Source organism: Oncorhynchus mykiss, chromosome 2 (genome assembly GCF_057628025.1).
Source record: "Oncorhynchus mykiss isolate SJ-2025 chromosome 2, ASM5762802v1, whole genome shotgun sequence".
Lineage (NCBI taxonomy): Eukaryota > Metazoa > Chordata > Actinopteri > Salmoniformes > Salmonidae > Oncorhynchus > Oncorhynchus mykiss.
The window spans coordinates 30569119-30591537 of NC_143023.1; the positions used below are offsets into that span (position 1 = coordinate 30569119).

At 42.6% G+C, this 22419-nt stretch overlaps 1 protein-coding gene across 2 annotated transcripts in view; it reads right to left on the bottom strand.

The window, feature by feature from the left end:
• Window positions 1-22419, bottom strand: part of LOC110486940 (SH3 domain-binding protein 5) — a 38673-nt gene that overhangs the window by 16029 nt on the left and 225 nt on the right. The window contains exons 2-4 of one of the 2 annotated variants that reach the window (XM_090196400.1): window positions 19608-19706; window positions 18974-19036; window positions 15823-15951 (exon numbers count right to left, since the gene is read on the bottom strand). In XM_090196400.1, the coding sequence (XP_090052526.1) occupies window positions 15823-15951; window positions 18974-19036; window positions 19608-19706 (291 nt within the window). Of the gene's footprint in view, window positions 1-15822; window positions 15952-18973; window positions 19037-19607; window positions 22094-22419 lie in introns of those variants that run through there. The other variant, XM_021558814.3, reaches the window with a different exon arrangement.

Here is a 22419-nt window from a genome sequence, read left to right on the forward strand (position 1 = left end):
GAGTGTTGGAGGCTATTTTATAGATGACATCGCCTAAGTCGAGGATCGGTAGGATGCAACATTTTACAAAGGTATGTTTAGCAGCATGAGTGAAGAATGCTTCGTTGCGAAATAGGAAGCCGATTCTAGATTTAATTTTGGATTGGAGATGCTTAATGTGAGTCTGGAAGGAGAGTTTACAGTCTAGCCAGACACCTAGGTATTTGTAGTTGTCCACATATTCTAACCGTCCAGAGTAGCGATGGCATGGCCTCGGCATGGCCGATTAATTAGGGCCGATTTCAAGTTTTCATAACAATCGGTAATCTGCATTTTTGGACACCGATTATGGCCGATTACATTGCATTCCATGAGGAGACTGCGTGGCAGGCTGACCACCTGTTACGCGAGTGCAGCAAGGAGCCAAGGTAAGTTGCTAGCTAGCAATAAACTTATCTTATAAAAAACAATCAATCTTAATTAACATAATCACTAGTTAACTACGCATGGTTGATGATATTACTAGTTTAACTAGTTTGTCCTGCGTTGCAAATAATCAATGAGGTGCCTGTTAATTTATCATCGAATCACAGCCTTCTTCACCAAACGGGTGATGATTGATTTAACAAGCACATTCACGAAAAAAGCACTGTTGTTGCACAAATGTACCTAACCATAAACATCAATGCCTTTCTTAAAATTAATACACAAGTATATTTTTTTAAACTTGCATATTTACTTAAAATAAATTAATGTTAGCAGGCAATATTAACTAGGGAAATTGTGTCACTTCTCTTGCGTTCTGTACAACAGATTCAGGGTATATGCAGCAGTTTGGGCCACCTGGCTCGTTGCGAACTGTGTGAAGACCATTTCTTCCTAACAAAGACCGTAATGAATTTTCCAGAATTTTCCATAATTATGACAACATTGAAGGTTGTGCAATGTAACAGCAATATTTAGACTTATGGATGACACCCGTTCAATAAAATACGGAACGGTTCTGTATTTCACTGAAAGAATAAACGTTTTGTTTTAGAAATTATAGTTTCCAGATTTGATAATATTAATGACCTAAGGCTCATATTCCTGTGTGTTTATTATATTATAATTAAGTCAATGATTTGATATTTGATAGAGCAGTCTGACTGAACAGTGGTAGGCAGCAGCAGGCTTTTAAGCATTCATTCAAACAGCACTTTCCTGCGTTTGCCAGCAGCTCTTCGCAATGCTTGAGGCACCGCACTGTTTATGACTTCAAGCCTATCAACTCCCGAGATGAGGCTGGCAATACCATAGTGCCTATAAGAACATCCAATAGTCAAAGGTACATGAAATACAAATGGTAGAGAGAAATAATCCTTTAATTCCTTTAATAACTACAACCTAAAACGTCTTACCTGGGAATATTGAAGACTCATGTTAAAAGGAATCACCAGCTTTCATATGTTCTCATGTTCTGAGCAAGGAACTGAAACGTTAGCTTTTTTACATGGCACATATTTTACTTCTTTCTCCCACACTGTGTTTTTGCGTTATTTAAACCAAATTGAACAGGTTTCATTATTTATTTGATACTAAATTGATTTGTATTTATGTATTATATTAAGTTAAAACAAAAGTGTTCATTCAGTATTGTTGTAATTGTGATTATTACAAATAGATACACTGCTCAAAAAAATAAAGGGAACACTTAAACAACACAATGTAACTCCAAGTCAATCACACTTCTGTGAAATCAAACTGTCCACTTAGGAAGCAACACTGATTGACAATAAATTTCACATGCTGTTGTGCAAATGGAATAGACAACAGGTGGGAATTATAGGCAATTAGCAAGACACCCCCAATAAAGGAGTGGTTCTGCAGGTGGTGACCACAGACCACTTCTCAGTTCCTATGCTTCCTGGCTGATGTTTTGGTCACTTTTGAATGCTGGCGGTGCTTTCACTCTAGTGGTAGCATGAGACGGAGTCTACAACCCACACAAGTGGCTCAGGTAGTGCAGCTCTTCCAGGATGGCACATTAATGCGAGCTGTGGCAAGAAGGTTTGCTGTGTCTGTCAGCGTAGTGTCCAGAGCATGGAGGCGCTACCAGGAGACAGGCCAGTACATCAGGAGACGTGGAGGAGGCCGTAGGAGGGCAACAACCCAGCAGCAGGACTGCTACCTCCGCCTTTGTGCAAGGAGGAGCACTGCCAGAGCCCTGCAAAATGACCTCCAGCAGGCCACAAATGTGCATGTGTCTGCTCAAACGGTCAGAAACAGACTCCATGAGGGTGGTATGAGGGCCCGACGTCCACAGGTGGGGGTTGTGCTTACAGCCCAACACCGTGCAGGACGTTTGGCATTTGCCAGAGAACACCAAGATTGGCAAATTCGCCACTGGCGCCCTGTGCTCTTCACAGATGAAAGCAGGTTCACACTGAGCACGTGGAGAACGTTCTGCTGCCTGCAACATCCTCCAGCATGACTGGTTTGGCGGTGGGTCAGTCATGGTGTGGGGTGGCATTTCTTTGGGGGGCCGCACAGCCCTCCATGTGCTCGCCAAAGGTAGCCTGACTGCCATTAGGTACTGAGAGGAGATCATCAGACCCCTTGTGAGACCATATGCTGGTGCGGTTGGCCCTGGGTTCCTCCTAATGCAAGACAATGCTAGACCTCATGTGGCTGGAGTGTGTCAGCAGTTCCTGCAAGAGGAAGGCATTGATGCTATGGACTGGTCCGCCCGTTCCCCAGACCTGAATCCAATTGAGCACATCTGGGACATCATGTCTCGCTCCATCCACCAAAGCCACGTTGCACCACAGACTGTCCAGGCGGATTCTTTAGTCCAGGTCTGTGAGGAGATCCCTCAGGAGACCATCCGCCACCTCATCAGGAGCATGCCCAGGCATTGTAGGGAGGTCATACAGGCACATGGAGGCCACACACACTACTGAGCCTCATTTTGACTTGTTTTAAGGACATTACATCAAAGTTGGATCAGCCTGTAGTGTGGTTTTCCACTTTAATTTTGAGTGTGACTCCAAATCCAGACCTCCATGGGTTGATACATTTAATTTCCATTGATCATTTTTGTGTGATTTTGTTGTCAGCACATTCAACTATGTAAAGAAAAAACTATTTCATACGAATATTTCATTCATTCAGATCTAGGATGTGTTATTTTAGTGTTCCCTTTATTTTTTTGAGCAGTGTATATAAAAATCGGCCGATTAATCGGTATTGGCTTTTTATGGTCCTCCAAAAATCTGTATCGGTATCAGCGTTGAAAAATCATAATCGGTCGACCTCTACCCATGACCCTCATCCCCTCTGTGCTATAAGCCTGCCAAAACCTCTCTCCACAGGAGAGAAAAAGACAGAGAAAGAGACAGGCCACAGATGGTCTTGACTTTTCAGGATTACAAAATGACACTAACCGTCTTAACCCAATCTCCATACCCTCAGGGATATACTGGCTGTTCTGTAATACATGGAACTGAGTTACTGTGGTGGTGAAGGAGACTGTCTGGGACAAGGTTCTCTATTCTACCAGAGCCAGTATCTTTCCAGGGCAAGATATGACAACATTCTTCTTGCACTGCAAGAATGCATGTTGGGATTGTAATAAAATGCAATGATTACAGTATGACAAACACTCAAGACCATATCAATTCCTACAAACTCTCTCCCAGTCCTTTTTCTTTATCCCAGACACTACGGTGGCAGGTTGATGTATTAGAGCCCCCAGCCTCTGACAAAGATGTGCAGGGACCTATAGAGTCTCCTTTGTAGCTGTGATCCATCTGCCCTTGATTCAGAGCCAGAGAACAATCCCATACATCAGCTAGAGACAGCTCTCTCCCCCAGTCTGAATCTATTCCAGCTGTTTCAAATCTAACCAATCTACTGGATGATCTCCTCCAGGCCTGAAGGATTTTCATTGCTTTCCTCCCCCACCCATAAACCACTAAGTCCCACATCTGTTCAATCTACGGCCATCACGGAGGTCAGTTCATAACTAATCTCACAGACATATCCACAGTCGGTCTCCTCTGTTCTGGACCTCAGGCATCTCCCCTCCTCTCTCTCATTATCCGTCTCACCTTTGTTCTTCCCAACTCTAGACACACTGCGGTTAGATAACTGAGGCAGCCAGGGGCTGAGACGATCTCGACTGTGCACTGTGTGGTAATAATCACTGTCGGTAACGGGCCGTGCAGGAGAGAGAGAGAGGGAGGGGGGCGAGATAGAGGGGGGAGGTAAACTGTGCCCAAACCTTGCACCAGCCACAACACATCACCATCACCATTCTCCTCCTCTCTATTGTTCCACCTTTCTTCCCACTAGCTGCACCTACTCTCCAGACAAAATGGGGCAGCCGAGGGGGAAGGGCAATAGTACTTCAATGTTTAATGCTAACCAGGGTTGGGGTCAATTCCGTTTCAGTTCCAGTTAGATCAGAAAGTAAACCAAATTCCAATACCAATTCTAAATTTTGACTGGTCTACTTTTTGTCAATTCACACTCTTAAAAGCTGAGGTTAACGAGAAGGAAACGATACATATTTCATGAGGTATAAGAAAAGCACTTTTCATCATTTTACACTACCGGTGACTGCAGCAATCGAGGCACTCTGATTCGGCACTTTAAAAATGGGAGCTGTCAAAGAAAGTGCAGGGTACCCAAGCTTTCTGGCCGAGTCAAGCTGTCTCTGATCCACTTACAAGCGCAGTCAACCATTAACTTGTGACTAGAGGTCGACCGATTATGATTTTTCAACACCAATACCGATTATTGGAGGACCAATAAAAGCCGATACCGATTAATCGGCCAATTTTTTTATTTTATTTGTAATAATGACAATTACAATACAATACTGAATGAACACTTATTTTAACTTAATATAATACATCAATAACATCTATTTAGCCTCAAATAAATAATGAAACATGTTCAATTTGGTTTAAATAATGCAAAAACAAAGTGTTGGAGAAGAAAGTAAAAGTGCAAGATGTGCCATGTAAGAACGCTAATGTTTAAGTTCCTTGCTCAGAACATGAGAACATATGAAAGCTGGTGTTTCCTTTTAACATGAGACTTCAATATTCCCAGGTAAGAAGTTTTCGGTTGTAGTTATTATAGGAATTATAGGACTATTTCTCTCTATACCATTTGTATTTCATTAACCTTTGACTATTGGATGTTCTTATAGGCACTTTAGTATTGCCAGTGTAACAGTATAGCTTCCGTCCCTCTCCTCGCTCCTACCTGGGCTCGAACCAGAAACACAACGACAACAGCCACCCTCGAAGCAGCGTTACCCATGCTGAACAACGGGAACAACCACTCCAAGTCTCAGAGCGAGTGACGTTTGAAACGCTATTAGCGCGCACCCCGCTAACTAGCTAGCCATTTCACATCGGTTACACCAGCCTAATCTCGGGAGTTGATAGGCTTGAAGTCATAAACAGCTGCTGGCAAACGCACAAAAGTGCTGTTTGAATGAATGCTTACGAGCCTGCTGGTGCCTACCACCGCTCAGTCAGACTGCTCTATCAAATCATAGACTTAGTTATAACATGATAACACACAGAATTACGAGCCTTAGGTCATTAATATGGTCGAATCCGGAAACTATCATCTCAAAAATAAGACGTTTATTTTTTCAGTGAAATACGGAACCGTTCCATATTTTATCTAACGGGTGGCATCCTTAAGTCTAAATATTCCTGTTACATTGCACAACCTTCAATGTTATGTCATAATTACGTAAAATTCTGGCAAATTAGGCGGCCCAAACTGTTGCATATACACTGACTCTGCGTGCAATGAACGCAAGAGAAGTGACACAATTTCACCTGGTTAATATTGCCTGCTAACCTGGATTTCTTTTAGCTAAATATGCAGGTTTAAAAATATATACTTCTGTGTATTGATTTTAAGAACGGCATTGATGTTTATGGTTAGGAACAAATTGGAGCAACGATACGCACCGTATCGATTATATGCAACGCAGGACACGCTAGATAAACTAGTAATATCATCAACCATGTGTAGTTAACTAGTGATTATGATTGATTGATTGTTTGTTTTTTATAAGATAAGTTCAATGCTAGCTAGCAACTTACCTTGGCTTACCGCATTCGCGTAACAGGCAGTCTCCTCGTTGAGTGCAATGTAATCAGGTGGTTAGTGCGTTGGACTAGTTAATAACTGTAAGGTTGCAAGATTGAATGCCCCGAGCTGACAAGGTAAAAATCTGTCGTTCTGCCCCTGAACGAGGCAGTTAACCCACTGTTCCTAGGCCGTCATTGAAAGTAAGAATGTGTTCTTAACTGACTTGCCTAGTTAAATAAAGGTGTAAAAAGAAACAGCCAAATCTTTGTCCAAAAATCCTGATTTCCGATTGTTATGAAAACTTGAAATCGGCCCTAATTAATCGGATATTGCGAGATACATTTCAATAGAAGAGGAGGAAGACAAAGGAAGATAGAGTATAGAGGAATCGGAAGATAGGGAAAGAGGGGAAGAGTGTTTATGTTGCATAATTGATTCAGTACTGTTGTGTTAAGAAGGGCTCTGCTCCAGTCACCACTGTGAGGTTGATTAACTCAACCATGTTAGAGAGGCAGCCATTTACCACACCACTGACCAATTTCAACCTCACCCGCTCCCAACCACTCCATAGATTGATGAGACCTGTCATGTGTGTGTGTGATATGTGTGTGTGTGTGTGTGTGTGTTTGTATGTGAGACCAGTGCCCTAGAATCGCCCTATGCAGTCAGGTCCCACTGACTTCTTGTTGCAGAGCTCAGCATAGTATGACAGACAAGTGAGCCATGCAGTTGTTCATAATTAAGATACCTGCCAACCCAGTCTGGAAATAAGAGCCACAGAGTTAAGTCTCAACCCCTCAAGTATGTGCCAAACTCTTATTGAACCCCTGAACGCATCATGGCTTCATACCATTGCTTTCAGTAAAATAACTGGGCCAGTAGATGCAGGGGCGCAACTTTGGTTTTAGAAGTGAGGGGGACAACCTGGGCATCTGAAGCTAGTTTTATGCATTTCTACTAGGGCTGTCACCAACAAAAAATCTTGGTCAACGAAGATTAGTCTTTTCTTTCGACCAATTGATTGGATTAAATTTTAAAAACGTGCATTTTTCTATATATACACACACCCTATGTGTTTTAATAAAATCAACTACAGTTGAAGTCTTAAGTTTACATACACCTTAGCCAAATACATTTAAACTCAGTTTTCACAATTCCTGACATGTAATCCTAGTAAAAATTCCCTGTCTTAGGTCAGTTAGGATCACCACTTTATTTTAAGAATGTGAAATGTCAGAATATTAGTAGAGAGAATGATTTATTTCAGCTTTTATTTATTTCATCACATTCCCAGTGGGTCAGAAGTTAACATACACTCAATTAGTATTTGGTAGAATTGCCTTTAAATTGTGTAATTTGGGTCAAAAGTTTCGAGAAGCCTTTCACAAGCTTCCCACAATAAGTTGGGTGAAATTTGGCCCATTGCTCCTGACAGAGCTGGTGTAACGGAGTCAGGTTTGTAGGCCTTCTTGCTCGCACACGCTTTTTCAGTTCTGTCCACAAATTCTCTATGGGATTGAGGTCAGGGCATTGTGATAGCCACTCCAATACTTTGACTTAGTTGTCCTTAAGCTATATTGTCACAACTTTGGAAGTATGCTTGGGGCCATTGTCCATTTGGAAGACCCATTTGCGACCAAGCTGATGTCTTGAGATGTTGCTTCAATATATACACATACGTTTCCTTCCACATGATGCCATCTATTCTGTGAAGTGCACCAGTCCCTCCTGCAGCAATGCAACCCTGATGATGCTGCCACCCCCGTGCTTCACAGTTGGGATGGTGTTCTTCGGCTTGCAAGCCTCCCCCCTTTTCCTCCTAACATAACGATGGTCACAGTTCTATTTTTGTTTCATCAGACCAGAGGGCATTTCGCATTTCTCCAAAAAGTACGACCTTTGTCCCCATGTGCAGTTGCAAACCGTAGTCTGGCTTTTTTTATGGCAGTTTTGGAGCAGTGGGTATGTCCTTGCTGAGTGGCCTTTCAGGTTATGTTGATATAGGACTTGTTTTATTGTGGATACAGATACTTTTGTACCTGTGTCCTCCAGCATCTTCACAAGGTCCTTTGCTGTTGTTCTGAGATTTATTTGCACTTTTCGCACCAAAGTACATTCATCTCTAGGCAACACAACGCGTCTCCTTCCTGAGCGGTGTGACGGCTGCGTGGTCCCATGGTGTTTATACTTGCGTACTATTGTTTGTACAGATGAAAATGGTACCTTCAGGCATTTGGAAATTGCTCCCAAGGATGAACCAGACTTGTGGAGGTCTACAATTTTTTTTCTAAGGTCTTGGCTGATTTCATTAGATTTCCCTATGATGGTCAAGCAAAGAGGCACTGAGTTTGAAGATAGGCCTTGAAATACATCCACAGGTACACCTCCAATTGACTCAAATGATGTCAATTAGCCTAACAGATGCTTCTAAAGCCATGACATAATTTTCTGGAATTTTCCAAGCTGTTTAAAGGCACAGTCAATTTAGTGTATGTAAATTTCTGACCCACTGGAATTGTGATACAGTGAATTATAAGTGAAATAATCTTTCTGTAAACAATTGTTGGAAAAATTACTTGTGTCATCCACAAAGTAGATGTCCTAACTGACATGCCAAAACTATAGTTTGTTAACAAGAAATTTGTGGAGTGGTTGAAAAGCGAGTTTTAATGACTCCAACTACGTGTATGTAAACTTCTGACTTCAGCTGTATATGTACTGAACTTGTTTGATGCTTTAAGCAGACTTGATTGCCTAGCCAGAAAAAATGAAACGATTTATTTTCCTTGCTGCGCCCGCTTCGCAGAAGCTCCTGAAGTTGCCGGTAATAGGCTACACCAGCACTCGGCAACCTTTTCCATTTGGAGGGCCAATTTATCTTACCCTTTCTACCAATCTGCGTGCTAGTCATGATTTTCAAATGCACATTTTCATGGAACAGTTTAATTTCATTTATAAGTCTTTGAATCTCATAATCATTGTCTGTGGTTAATCTACATTCTATCTAAATCTAAATGAAAATGATAAAAATCTAAAAGTTACTTTTATTGCCATTGCCAACTATGTAAAAATAGCATACATAAAGCCAACACATAAAAACATTGCAGCCTGCAGGTAGAAAATATCCTGATAAAAATAAATATCCTATAAATCACATTGGCTACTCATGCCCTGTCTGCAACAAACTTGAAACATTGTATCAACTATCAACTGGGTCACCCAGAACTCATGCTAGCAAACTTGAAACATTGTATAAAATATTCTGGGCCCTTAGAGTTTCCTGCATCAGTGAGCTCAGGACAGACACAGCTGTAGGCCCTTTGTGCAAGGGATATGAAGTAATCAAGTATTTTATGACATTTCCACTGGATCAGAGCTTTACATTTTTCACTTTCATGTCAAGTGTTTATCGAAAGGGAAAGAGCTGGAAATATTGTTCAAATACATTGAGGAACTTTTGTCATTCTCAATTGATTCTAAAAATAGACTTTGTTTACTTGCTGTTTGAGGTGAAGAATAATTACTGGGAGAAGCTCCACAGCTCATTATAGGAACAGTTATGAGCCTATATTTGTGTGCAGGCCAGGTAGATTAGTCCTACTTCTATCAATATGCGTAACCAGGTGTGCATCCTTAGTTGACAGGAGCGTTTCAAACAAAAGACGATTAATACATTGACAAAACTCGTAAATGGAATGAAATAAAAACTTGTTTCTCACAAGTGTAGCATAGTTTGTGAGTTCACACATCCACTCTGAAAATCAGAACAATAAATGACTGTAATTAAAATATATTCAATGCATTAACAGAAATTACCGCAAACAAACATTGCAGATTAGAAATTATATGAATTAACGGTAAATGTAGACTACTACTGGCGATATATGTAATGGGGAATTGACAGACACAGCAAACAATGCACACAATGAAGTTCTGAAACAATGAATAACCATGAAATGGCTGGAGAGAGAGCATTCTGGAAAGTGACGTGCCTTGTGCATCTGAGCCACAATCCCCATATTCTTGGACCGTGCCATCCCAGCGGCCTCCTCAATGGATTAGTCCACTAAGACCGGCGTAAATCAGACCGGTGTCTCGTGTGCCAATGAAAAACATAGTCTATTTGCAACTGCTCGACTAAAAACATATCTTGGGTTTTCAATACAGACCCATTTTGTCATAAAGTATCCCATATAAGGCACCCAAACCTTATGAAAGTTGCACAGTATACCCTTAATCTTGTAATAAATCAAATCTAGTGATGCATAACTTGACATTTCTGCCATCCATTGTGACATTCTGGGACGATAACCAACCTTCAAATAATAGTTGCACATTTTGGGGAATATTCAGGGGTGGAAACTTTCCGTGGGAATTAACGGGAATATATGGGAATTTACGGTAATATATGGGAATTTACGGTAATATATGCAAATTACTATTAATACCATTTAAATGTAATGTTTTTTTGCATTGGATATATTTACCATATCATATGGAGACAGAAACATAAACCTTTAACATTATCATAAGTAGACATAATGTCAAGCCCTGACATTAGAAAGCTTTCATGTCTCTATTTTGGTTTGGTCAGGGTGTGATTTGGGTGGGCATTCTATGTTCTATTTTCTATGTTTTTGTATTTCTTTGTTTTGGCCGGGTATGGTTCTCAATCAGGGACAGCTGTCTATCGTTGTCTCTGATTGGGAATCATACTTAGGCAGCCTTTTTCCCTTTTGTGTTTGTGGGAAGTTGACTTTGTTAGGGGCACTATATCCCTGTTAAGCGTCACGGTCGTTTTTGTTATTTGTTGTGTTGTTGGCGACATTTATCTTAAATAAAAATAAATGTACGCTCACAACGCTGCGCTTTGGTCTTCCTTTAACGACGGCCGTGACAGAACGTCCCACCAACAAAGGACCAAGCAGCATGAAGAAAGGGACTCCTGGACATAGGAGGAGATCCTGGACGGTAAGGGATCCTGGAGGCAGGCTGGGGAGTATCGCCGTCCAAAGGAGGAAGTAAAGGCAGCGAAGGAGGAGCGGTGGCGATATGAGGAGGCAAACCATCGAAGCAGGCACAAGAGGCAGCCCCCCCAAAAATTTTGCACACGGGGAGATTGGTAGTCGGGTTATAGACCTGAGCCAACTCCCCGTGCTTACCGTGGTGAGCGAGTGACCGGGCAGGCACCTTGTTATGCGGGAAAGCGCACGGTGTCTCCGGTGCGCATGCACAGCCCGGTGCGCTCGGAGCCAGCTCTCCGCAAGTGCCACGCAAGAATGGGCATCCAGCCAGGGGGCGGATTGTGCCAACTCAGCGCTCTTGGTCTCCGGTGCGCCGTTTCGGCCCAGTGTATCCTGCGCCGGCTCTGCGCACTGTGTTTCCGGTGTGCTGCGACTGCTCAGTGCGTCCTATGCCTGCGCTCTGCCCGTGCCGGGCTAAAGTGGGCATTCAGCCAAAAGGAGAGGTGCACGTGTTAAGCACCAGATCTCCAGTGCTCCCCCACAGCCCGGTTCACCTGTGCCTGTGCTCGGGAGGTGCCGGGCTAAAGTGGGCATTCAGCCTGAAAGAGTGGTGCCAGGGATAAGCTCCAGATCTCCAGTGCTCCCCCACAGCCCGGTTCATCCTGTGCCTGCTCCCAGAACCAGGCTGCCTATACGTCTCCTCCCATCAGTGATGATCCACAGTCCGGATCCGCAACGAGGATCCCCAGTCCGGGGCCCGCAATGAGGGTCCCCAGTCCGGGGCACACAGCGAGGTTCCCCAGTCCGGGGCACGCAATGAGGTTCCCCAGTCCGTGGCCCGTAACGAGGTTCCCCAGTCCGGGGCACGCAGCGAGGTTCCCCAGTCCGGGGCCCGCAGCAAGGTTCTCCAGTCCGGGGCCAGCAGCGAGGTTCCCCAGTCCGGGGCACGTAACGAGGTTCCCCAGTCCGGGGCACGCAGCGAGGGTCCCCAGTCCGGGGCCCCCAACGAGGGTTCCCAGTCAGGGGCCCACAATGAGGGTCCCCAGTCCGGGGTCGGCAACGGGGGTCCCCGCACCAGTGGTGCCACCAAATTGGGGTGAGCCAGAGTGGAGCGGGGTCTATGTCCCGCACCAGAGCCGCCATCGTGGATAGATGCCCACCCAGACCCTCCCCTATAGGTTCAGGGATACTGTCACGCCCTGACGACGGCCATTCTTCCATTGAGTCAAAAAAACTTCTAATTTGAGGAGGACTATGAGCTGTTGCTATCGATAAGGTGTCTGATTCATAATTTTCACCTCAAATAGAAGTAGAGGAACTTTTGTCAGAGGTTGCTTGTTGTGAGTGCTGATGAAACTTTATGCACGTGGCCAGATGATTCTGTATGTTTTTTGCATTCTTCACATATGATTTGCCGCAATATTTGCAAATGTACACAGCTTTTCCTTCTACATTAACTGCAGTGAAATGTCTCCACACGTCAGATAGTGCCCGTGACATTATCTTGGAAAGATTAGATAAAAATGGTAAAAAAAACAAATACAATTCCATGTACAGATAAATAGTTAAGCAGTTAGATTAAACAACTCCTTTGTAAGATAAACGTTTTAAAATTAAACATGTATGGAAACAGGTGAATTAACACTCCTCAGTTAGCAGGCTCAAACAAGCTAAAACCCACATGGTAGCAAAAACTAACTAGCAGAAATTGTTAACAAGTTCGAAATGATTTAAACACACTTTGCTGTAGGCTACTACTTACTAGTTAACAAAAAATAATGTATGTCATATAAAATATATTCACCCCACCCAGTATTGTAATCAAAACTTACCAGAAAGCATGTAGTCCTTGGCTCAGACAGTGCAGTAGTGTGGGCTCAATAGCATCTCATTAATGTGCAAGATCTTGAGAATCAGATGTACATGTGATGGAAGAGTGCACTGCACATGTGGTGGAAGAATGCACTGTGCATGCAGAGGGTTGCAATTCTATTTAATTGGGGATAGTTTAACCAAAATATGTCACAAGACCTAGAATTGCCTTATGTGTATCCCACAAAAAAAGTTCACTGTTATAAGCTAACTTTTTTGATTAATTTAAGCAAAATTCCCAAAATTCCCAGGCTTAACTTCCCATGGAAAGATTCCGACCCTTTGCAACCCTACTTTCAATTAATAGCAATGCATTTCTTAGCCGCTACAAATGCTAGGTTATACAGTTTCTTCTGATAACAGTCTCCAGTATCAACATTTCCAAGCAAACAAAAACAGGGAGAAGGGAGAATCTGTAGACATGCTGAGATAAAAGAACATACTCTTTGCCAGAATTCAGCCAGCCTTCACAAGATCCTAACATATGCAAATATGTCCCCTTCTGTGTTTTTTTTATATTTCAATGTGTGGGGGGGGGGGGGGGGGGTGTTATGTCCCCCCGTCCCCAGTGAAAGTTGCGCCGCTGAGTAGATGTGCGAAACGTAGACAGAGGAACTCATACAATCCAATATCCTCAAACTTAGAATATCTTCCTTTTTCCATAAGGGAACTTCATTTGTGTTGTCAGGGGCATTAACATACAGTGGGGCAAAAAAGTATTTAGTCAGCCACCAATTGTGCAAGTTCTCCCACTTAGAATGATGAGAGAGGCCTGTAATTGTCATCATAGATACACTTCAACTATGACAGACAAAATGAGAAAAGAAATCCAGAATATCACATTGTAGGATTTTTAATTTATTTATTTGCAAATGATGGTGGAAAATAAGTATTTGGTCAATAACAAAAGTTTATCTCAATACTTTGTTATATACCCTTTGTTGGCAATGACAGAGGTCAAACGTTTTCTGTAAGTCTTCACAAGGTTTTCACACACTGTTGCTGGTATTTTGGCCCATTCCTCCATGCAGATCTCCTCTAGAGCAGTGATGTTTTGGGGCTGTTGCTGGGCAACACTCCAGGACCTTGAAATGCTTCTTACAAAGCCACTCCTTCGTTACCCGGGCGGTGTGTTTGGGATCATTGTCATGCTGAAAGACCCAGCCACGTTTCATCTTCAATGCCCTTGCTGATGGAAGGAGGTTTTCACTCAAAATCTCACAATACATGGCCCCATTCATTCTTTCCTTGACACGGATCAGTCGTCCTGGTCCCTTTGTAGAAAAACAGCCCCAAATCATGATGTTTCCACCCCCATGCTTCACAGTAGGTATAGTGTTCTTTGGATGCAACTCAGCATTCTTTGTCCTCCAAATACGACAAGTTGAGTTTTTACCAAAAAGTTATATTTTGGTTTCATCTGACCATATGACATTCTCCCAATCTTCTTCTGGATCCTCCAAATGCCCTCTAGCAAACTTCAGACGGGCCTGGACATGTACTGGCTTAAGCAGGGGGACACGTCTGGCACTGCAGGATTTGAGTCCCTGGCGGCGTAGTGTGTTACTGGTGGTAGGCTTTGTTACTTTGGCCCCAGCTCTCTGCAGGTCATTCACTAGGTCCCCCCGTGTGGTTCTGGGATTTTTGCTCACCGTTCTTGTGATCATTTTGACCCCACGGGGTGAGATCTTGCGTGGAGCCCCAGATCGAGGGAGATTATCAGTGGTCTTGTATGTCTTCCATTTCCCAATAATTGCTCCCACAGTTGATTTCTTCAAACCAAGCTGCTTACCTATTGCAGATTCAGTCTTTCAAGCCTGGTGCAGGTCTACAATTTTGTTTCTGGTGTCCTTTGACAGCTCTTTGGTCTTGGCCATAGTGGAGTTTGGATTGTGACTGTTTGAGGTTGTGGACAGGTGTCTTTTATACTGATAACAAGTTCAAACAGGTGCCATTAATACAGGTAACGAGTGGAGGACAGAGTAGCCTCTTAAAGAAGAAGTTACAGGTCTGTGAGAGCCAGAAATCTTGCTTATTTGTAGGTGACCAAATACTTATTTTCCACTATCATTTGCAAATAAATTAATTAAAAAAATCATTTTTTTTTCTCATTTTGTCTGTCATAGTTGAAGTGTACCTATGATGAAAATGACAGGCCTCTCTCATCTTTTTAAGTGGGAGAACTTGCACAATTGGTGGCTGACTAAATACTTTTTTGCCCCACTGTAAATCACAACCTCACAAAGCTGCATTCTCATTAAGAAGCCATATAGAGGTTGCCTGAATGAGAGGAACAAAGCAGAGCCAAGAACACCACAGGGAACAAAATAAAAGAAGAAGTGAAGAACGGTTGGTCTTTAAAAACCTTTTCACGTCTGGTTTGGTCCCAGCAATTCCTCTCTGACTGTTTACAGCTGCAGGGCTCTTATCTAGATGAGCAGGTGGAAGCAGCTCTCCTCTAACAATAACTACGGCTTTGCAGAAAAGGGAACCAAGATCACAGCTTCACACAGAGCCACTTCCCCCCTCCCCAGTATTTAGAAATTATGTGGTAGTCAACCTGGTATCAAAGAGTATTCAATGGTGCTGGTTGTAATGAATCTCAATTAAACTAGGCAAATAGAATGTGAACTAGGCAAATAGAATGTGAACTAGGCAAATAGAATGTGAACTAGGCAAATAGAATGTGAACTAGGCAAATAGAATGTGAACCAGGCAAATAGAATGTGAACTAGGCAAATAGAATGTGAACTAGGCAAATAGAATGTGAACTAGGCAAATAGAATGTGAACTAGGCAAATAAAGCGTTTCCAATAAATAAAAGATGTTGGACTGTTTCTTAGATCAATATGAGCAGAGACCCCCAGCCCGTAGTCCCCCTGTCCACCCAGTGGTGTCTCACCTGTCTGGCCACTCTCCGGGCCTCCCAGTAGGGTTTGGACTCCTCCACCGCCTTCCCAATCTTCTTGACCAGCTCATCCAGCTTCACCGTGGCCTCAACCAGCACTGTGCGGAACTTCTGCCTGGCATCCTGGAGAGAAACAGGGAGAAAGGGTTAACTAGGACTCTAGTGAACTTCCAGCACTTTGTTTGCTATGAATGTTCACAAAGGTCATAGAAGACTCAACACTCATCTCGATGTTAAGGTGATGACATCCTTACGTCATTGTTCTTAACCATTTAACCAACCACAGTTAACAATTCACAGCAAATATTAAGTTAGACGCAACAGGATTTCACAAAACCAGAGTATTCAGTCAGACTCTTAAGGTAATTAAATACATTTTGATGTACGGGTCGGGGCTCCCCCTCTTTCGATTATAAGAATTGAAAAGGCCAGTGTCCTAAAATTGCATTAGTCTGTTATCAAGTTAACAGGGGCAGCTATGTCGATGTAACCTTCAGACAGAAGCAAACAGGCAATTAACAAATAAATGGCTATATGGAAATGATCATAGGAAATAGCCTTTTATGCGACACACCATCAGCTACTGTTAATGTTTATTCATCCGTCATGGTGGTCAGATGTAAAAGCCCCCAGCAAAGCAGGCTGATAAAGCCAATAACAGGCCTCCATTCAATCATATCAAAACCTAATCTAATCTAGTCCAAAACATGAATTCGCCTTGAAACCGTTTTAGATAAAGCAGTGTGACGTCCAGAAGGAGACATCATGGTGGACAGAAAACAAAAACAAGCATGAAAACAGATTCCTGGAGATGTCAGTGTGGAAAAAATATATTGCACTTATGCAATAAGTTTATTGGACTTTTTTCAATTCTTTGAAAGGTTAAATATGTAAAGAGACTTTATATGAATCTGCACCAGTGTTCTGGACTAAGATATCCTTCCTATTACCATTTGAAATCTGAGGGATAGAAGGCCAATTGTGAGAACAGGGCAGGGACACACTTCCTGTGACATCATCACTCATCTTGCAACAAGCTGGCATCTGAGGACAAACACCATGTCCGAAAACAACCCCTAGCCCCTGAACCCTAGGCCCTGAACCCTAGGCCCTGAACCCTAGCCCCTGAACCCTAGCCCCTGAACCCTAGCCCCTGAATCCTAGCCCCTGAACCCTAGCCCCTGAACCCTAGCTCTTGAACCCTAGCTCCTGAACCCTAGCTCCTGAACCCTAGCTCCTGAACCCTAGCTCCTGAACCCTAGCTCCTGAACCCTAGCCCCTGAACCCTAGCCCCTGAACCCTAGCCCCTGAACCCTAGCCCCTGAACCCTAGCTCTTGAACCCTAGCTCCTGAACCCTAGCTCCTGAACCCTAGCCCCTGAACCCTAGCTCTTGAACCCTAGCTCCTGAACCCTAGCTCCTTCCCATTCAGTGTGTATGCAGATCAAGGAACCAAATACAGTGATGGCTCCACCACCACTGTTTGCCATTTGCTACACCTTGGTACTTGCTGTTCAGCTGGCCCAACATGTTTGTTTACTGTACTCTGTCAGACTGGAATTCTGCCGCGGTTATCAGATACCTGCCATCCTGGAGAGAAAAACAGCCACCCAACCTCCTGCATAGCAAGAGGCCACTGCCGGGGAGGCACCATGCATTATTTCAGTCTCAGAACAACAAGGGGGAGTTGTTGGGTATGAAAAATGTACAATGTGTGTGAACAGGCCATGTAAACCATCAATTTCTCAATAGAGAAAATTCAGAGGATGGGGTCCTTCCTTGCTCCATCTCTCCTCGTAATGCATTTCCTCCCCCACTCTCTCCCTATACTCTATCCCCTTTTTTTCTGTTCTCGTTTCCACCATCTCCCTCTTGTTCTCCTCTAGCTGATACAGCAGAGGTTACAGTACAGTCTCTCTGTCCCTCACACCTCAGAGGTTACAGTACAGTGCAGTCTCTCTGTCCCTCACACCTCAGAGGTTACAGTACAGTGCAGTCTCTCCGTCCCTCACACATCAGGGTCGAGCAGAGCGTTGCTTTTGTGACGCATTTCATCTCCTCTGTCACAGCCTCCTCATACACTGAACACCATCTAAAACACACAGTGGTAAACCTAAAAATACTCAAATTCAATCCAATCCATGTGGGTAACTGTATTGCCCTTCACCCAGCTACAGCTTATTCAACTTGGATGTTGATATTGATATTAATGAAAGGTCTCTGAATGCAATAAACAAAATGCTCACAGATGTTATGGAAATACAGCCATTGTTCTGCTTTTCCCCTTGTCACAAAAGCAGTCACACGTGCTCCTTGACGTTATCAATACAAACCCTACAGCCAATGGTCCATTACCAGGGCATGATGACAGGCCTACATCCACTGGGCTCTGCTGCTGGCGATCCGCCTCACTCCATCAACACTTTGAGACATTCATTTTGTTTACAGATTGGTGGAGCCACCGGTAAGGACTCACGTCCATGTCAAATAGACACGCTTCCCCGATTGGCGCACCGTTGAATCCAACGGCAGACAGCTGTGCACTGAGAGACCACATCAAACTGGGTCTACAAATAAACAGATTCAACCATGATCCTCTGACTCAACAACAACACAGAGGGGGTATAATCGGAACTCAAAAAACAAGTAAATATTCCACAAGCACTCATTGAACCTCAAGATCAATGGAAACATTGTACTTTAAGTTATTTATGCTGATCAAGTCAGTGAGGATCCAGTAACATTAGAAATGACAGGTATTTTATAGACTGAATGCCTTTGACCCAAACGGATTTCCTAAAGACACTTTTACCTTAATACAGTTCCAAAACGGTATATGACTGACAGCGTTGTGTGCTACTACTTTACTGACATTCAACAGCATGCAAAGATCAACATTCTGCAACATAAACCACCTCAATGACCTGAACAGATCATCTTTCATATGCAGAGGTCAATGTCTAATGGTTGAAAGGAATTATTTGATAGTGGGTCACCTTGTAATTGTCAATCAGTGTCAGCCATGTGGTGCACTTTGGAGGGAAAATGTATGTCAAACTTGAAAGTGTGTGTGTGTGTGTGTGTGTGTGTGTGTGTGTGTGTGTGTGTGTGTGTGTGTGTGTGTGTGTGTGTGTGTACTGTTTTACCTCCAGTTGTGTCTCACATCTATTGATGTCGTCTGTAGACTGGTTGAGTTTCTCCAGTTCTCCCTGTAAGAAAGAGAGCAAAGGACAATATTGAGCAACACCAAGAGAAAGGAACAGTATCTGGGAAGTCTGCAACATCTGTAATGTGTTACACGTCTATGAAATACTAGACTGAACAATAGAAGTTGGCCGGAGTGATGGTTTGAACAAACACAAGAATCAGCTACTATCTTGATTTATGGATATATTAAATGCACATAGCTTTTAAGGTTAAACAGTGTTATTTTTCAACCAATGAATAGCCTAATACACAGCAGAAAGTATATTCAGATGAACATGCTATTTGAGTGTCAGGTTGGCTAAAACATAGCCCATCATAAACATAACCAGTAGGCCTACATCGCAACTAAGTCAGGTGCAATACAGACATTTTGTTCAAGGTAGACAGACACTCTTGATAAATCAATAAATAACATTTTTTTTAAACAATTTGACCGCAAATCAGGCAGACTTTCTGCCAGTGATAATACATACTCTTAAAATGTCCATTGGATAGTGAACGTATCAAATGCAGTTAAATGAATTGATTGGTTAGCCTCAATTGAAACAAAGAGCAATTGTTATTATAACGTACCTGAATTCTAGGGTCCACCTCCTCTTCTTCGTATTCCGAATCTTCGTCAGACCTATTTTCCTTCTCCAAATGGTCCATTCTGGATGATAAAGCTGTGTGCTGTCGGAGCGAACAAAGCCAATTTCCAAGAAACGCTCTAACAGCGACACGGGAATTTCCAGAACACTTTCAATCACACTGCAACGTTGGCAATGATAAAAACGATTTTTGAAATATGTATAATCAAGGCGATATACAGGTAATTGAAAGACAAAAGAGTGATAATCGTCATGTATGTCAATTGACTGAGCAGCGCTCTGTCTGCGTCCAATACACTGAGCAAGTGATGATGAAATGACTTGTGTACGAGTATCTACAGCGTAACGTTACGCCCCTTCTGCTGTCCAAACCGATGCATTTATAGATGTATGTACCATCAGACTACTTACTATGTGGTAAAACAGTTATAACAAGCTGAATATACCATTTGGGAAGCTCAATACCTTTTTTATAAATGCCAATAATAATATATTTATTCCCACAATAAAATGTTCCAGATTTCAGATAATAATGAATGGTATTGGTATTTAATGAATACCCTCAGATATTCAGTTCCCCTGCATTCCACAAATGCCAGTTAGCCATACCCGACCAGATACCCTCTTTGTATTAGTCATCTCCAAAATACCACATACTCTCTATTCTAGATTCACCTTTTCCAATTCTCAGATACCATATACTGTGTACTCATAACATAAGTAGCCCAGTGCTGAGCAGCGTAACACCATAAGCAATGCATGATACAGTAAATGAATGGGGGGGATGTCTTATAGATTAAACATGCTATGTTGGTCTGTTAGGTCTGGATTCAAAGAAATAAGAGTTCAAGAACAATCTGATGATGTAGCATTCATAGATCTAGAATTATATTCATATGGTATCATGCACGTCCGTTGTAGATAAATACTCACCCCAAGTCATATCAATATGGGAAATGGCCTATATAATCAAAACCTTATGTTATATTGATTTAGCGTTTTATAACAATTCCTTCAAGTTGAAATTATACCCATAATAAGGCACATTTATGTTCTAAAATCATATTAAAATGCATTATTTAAAGCAACACGATCTGTGTTTCAGAAGTTGAGATGCTGTTGTGTAAAAACCCACACCAATCATGTTAGACAGGAATCATTTGGGATTTTTTACATCTGAGTGGAACTGTCCCCTTTTTTCATGGACATTTTTTTATCTAAATCTTTTTAAATCTCACTTTCTCTCAATCTAAGGTAATGGAATGCCCGATATGTAAATGTAATGTGTAGGTGGTAATGTTATAAAGAGTTTGTGAAGCGACAGAGGCTTTGAATGACACATATCAGTGCTATTGCTTGACATTAGAACATAAGGCTTGGTTGTCATTCAACTACCATTAGAATGTTTGATTTCCAGATATTTTACTGCAGTGCACTATGATGACAAGACAGACCTATCAAAGCTATTGAGCCCATACAATCTAATCAGGTTCACTTCTTGTTAGCTGTGTTTGTCCCATCCTGATTCAGACACCATGTGACCCAGATATAGTAAATATGATTAGATAGGCAAATAGCACCCATTCACATCATCAGTGAAGGACCCTTATCCTGACACAGTTCTGCTCAACAGACCATTTTGTTTGTTAACCTCAGCATATAAGAGGTCCTTATCGGTGCTGCAGTGCGTGATTAGACAGCCGTGGATAGTAAGGTGACCTACAGTACGTAAGTACAGGGTACTCAGACATGGTGCTGCCTTTAGGGCTGTTCCCATAGCTAGGACAGGAGGATAGCATCTCTGCAGTGTGGGACTACATCCAGGTATTACACCCTCTTTTTCTCCCACACATACAAACACACACCACTTGGACCTGTATTCACACAGGTAGTGTCAACACAAACACACACCTCTTGGACCTGTATTCACACAGGTAGTGTCAACACAAACACACACCTCTTGGACCTGTATTCACACAGGTACAGTCAACACAAACACACACCTCTTGGACCTGTATTAACACAGGTACAGTCAACACAAACACACACCTCTTGGACCTGTATTCACACAGGTACAGTCAACACAAACACAGGTGCCTACTTACTCCTTCTATCGCTCTCTTTTTCTCTCCCTCTCTCATACCCACATCCAGACACCCTTGTTTTCATTCCCATCAGAGGGGAAAAGAGAGAAGCAGAGGATGGCTGGCAAGCAGACAGGCAGATTGAGGGGGGTGATTGTTTTGACAGTTATGTAACTCAGACTGTCTGGCTGCTCACCTTAAAACCAGCGGACAGACCAGCTAGAGCGGGCCTGTCAGAACTCCAGTTCACTGACAGTGTTAACAACGAGACACGGCGACGGGAGGAAGCAGATCAACCAGTCAGGAAAACCTCAATGACTTTTCCCACAGCGCTCCAATCTGATTGGGTCGTGTCCTGTTTGGAAAACCGTCTTGGAATACATCCGCTACCCATTCACCGACAGAGAATAACATGCCTCATTTAGGAGGATCACATATATTGTATACAGCCCAGTAGGATGGCAGTGATCAGGCGGGGAGTGGGAGTATGCAGTATATCAAGAACCAATGTGAAATCAAGATTAGTATTTCAATAGGCATTCATAACTACATAGACAACAGTGTTTCTCCAATACTTTTTTAAAACCATAAGCCCCAAAAAGTCACATCTAGGACTGTGAACACATGTATTTCTTTATTTTACTGAAATCAAAATAAGTCAATATCATTAAGATCCCTTCCTAGGTAATTATACAGGAAACGGTGTACTAA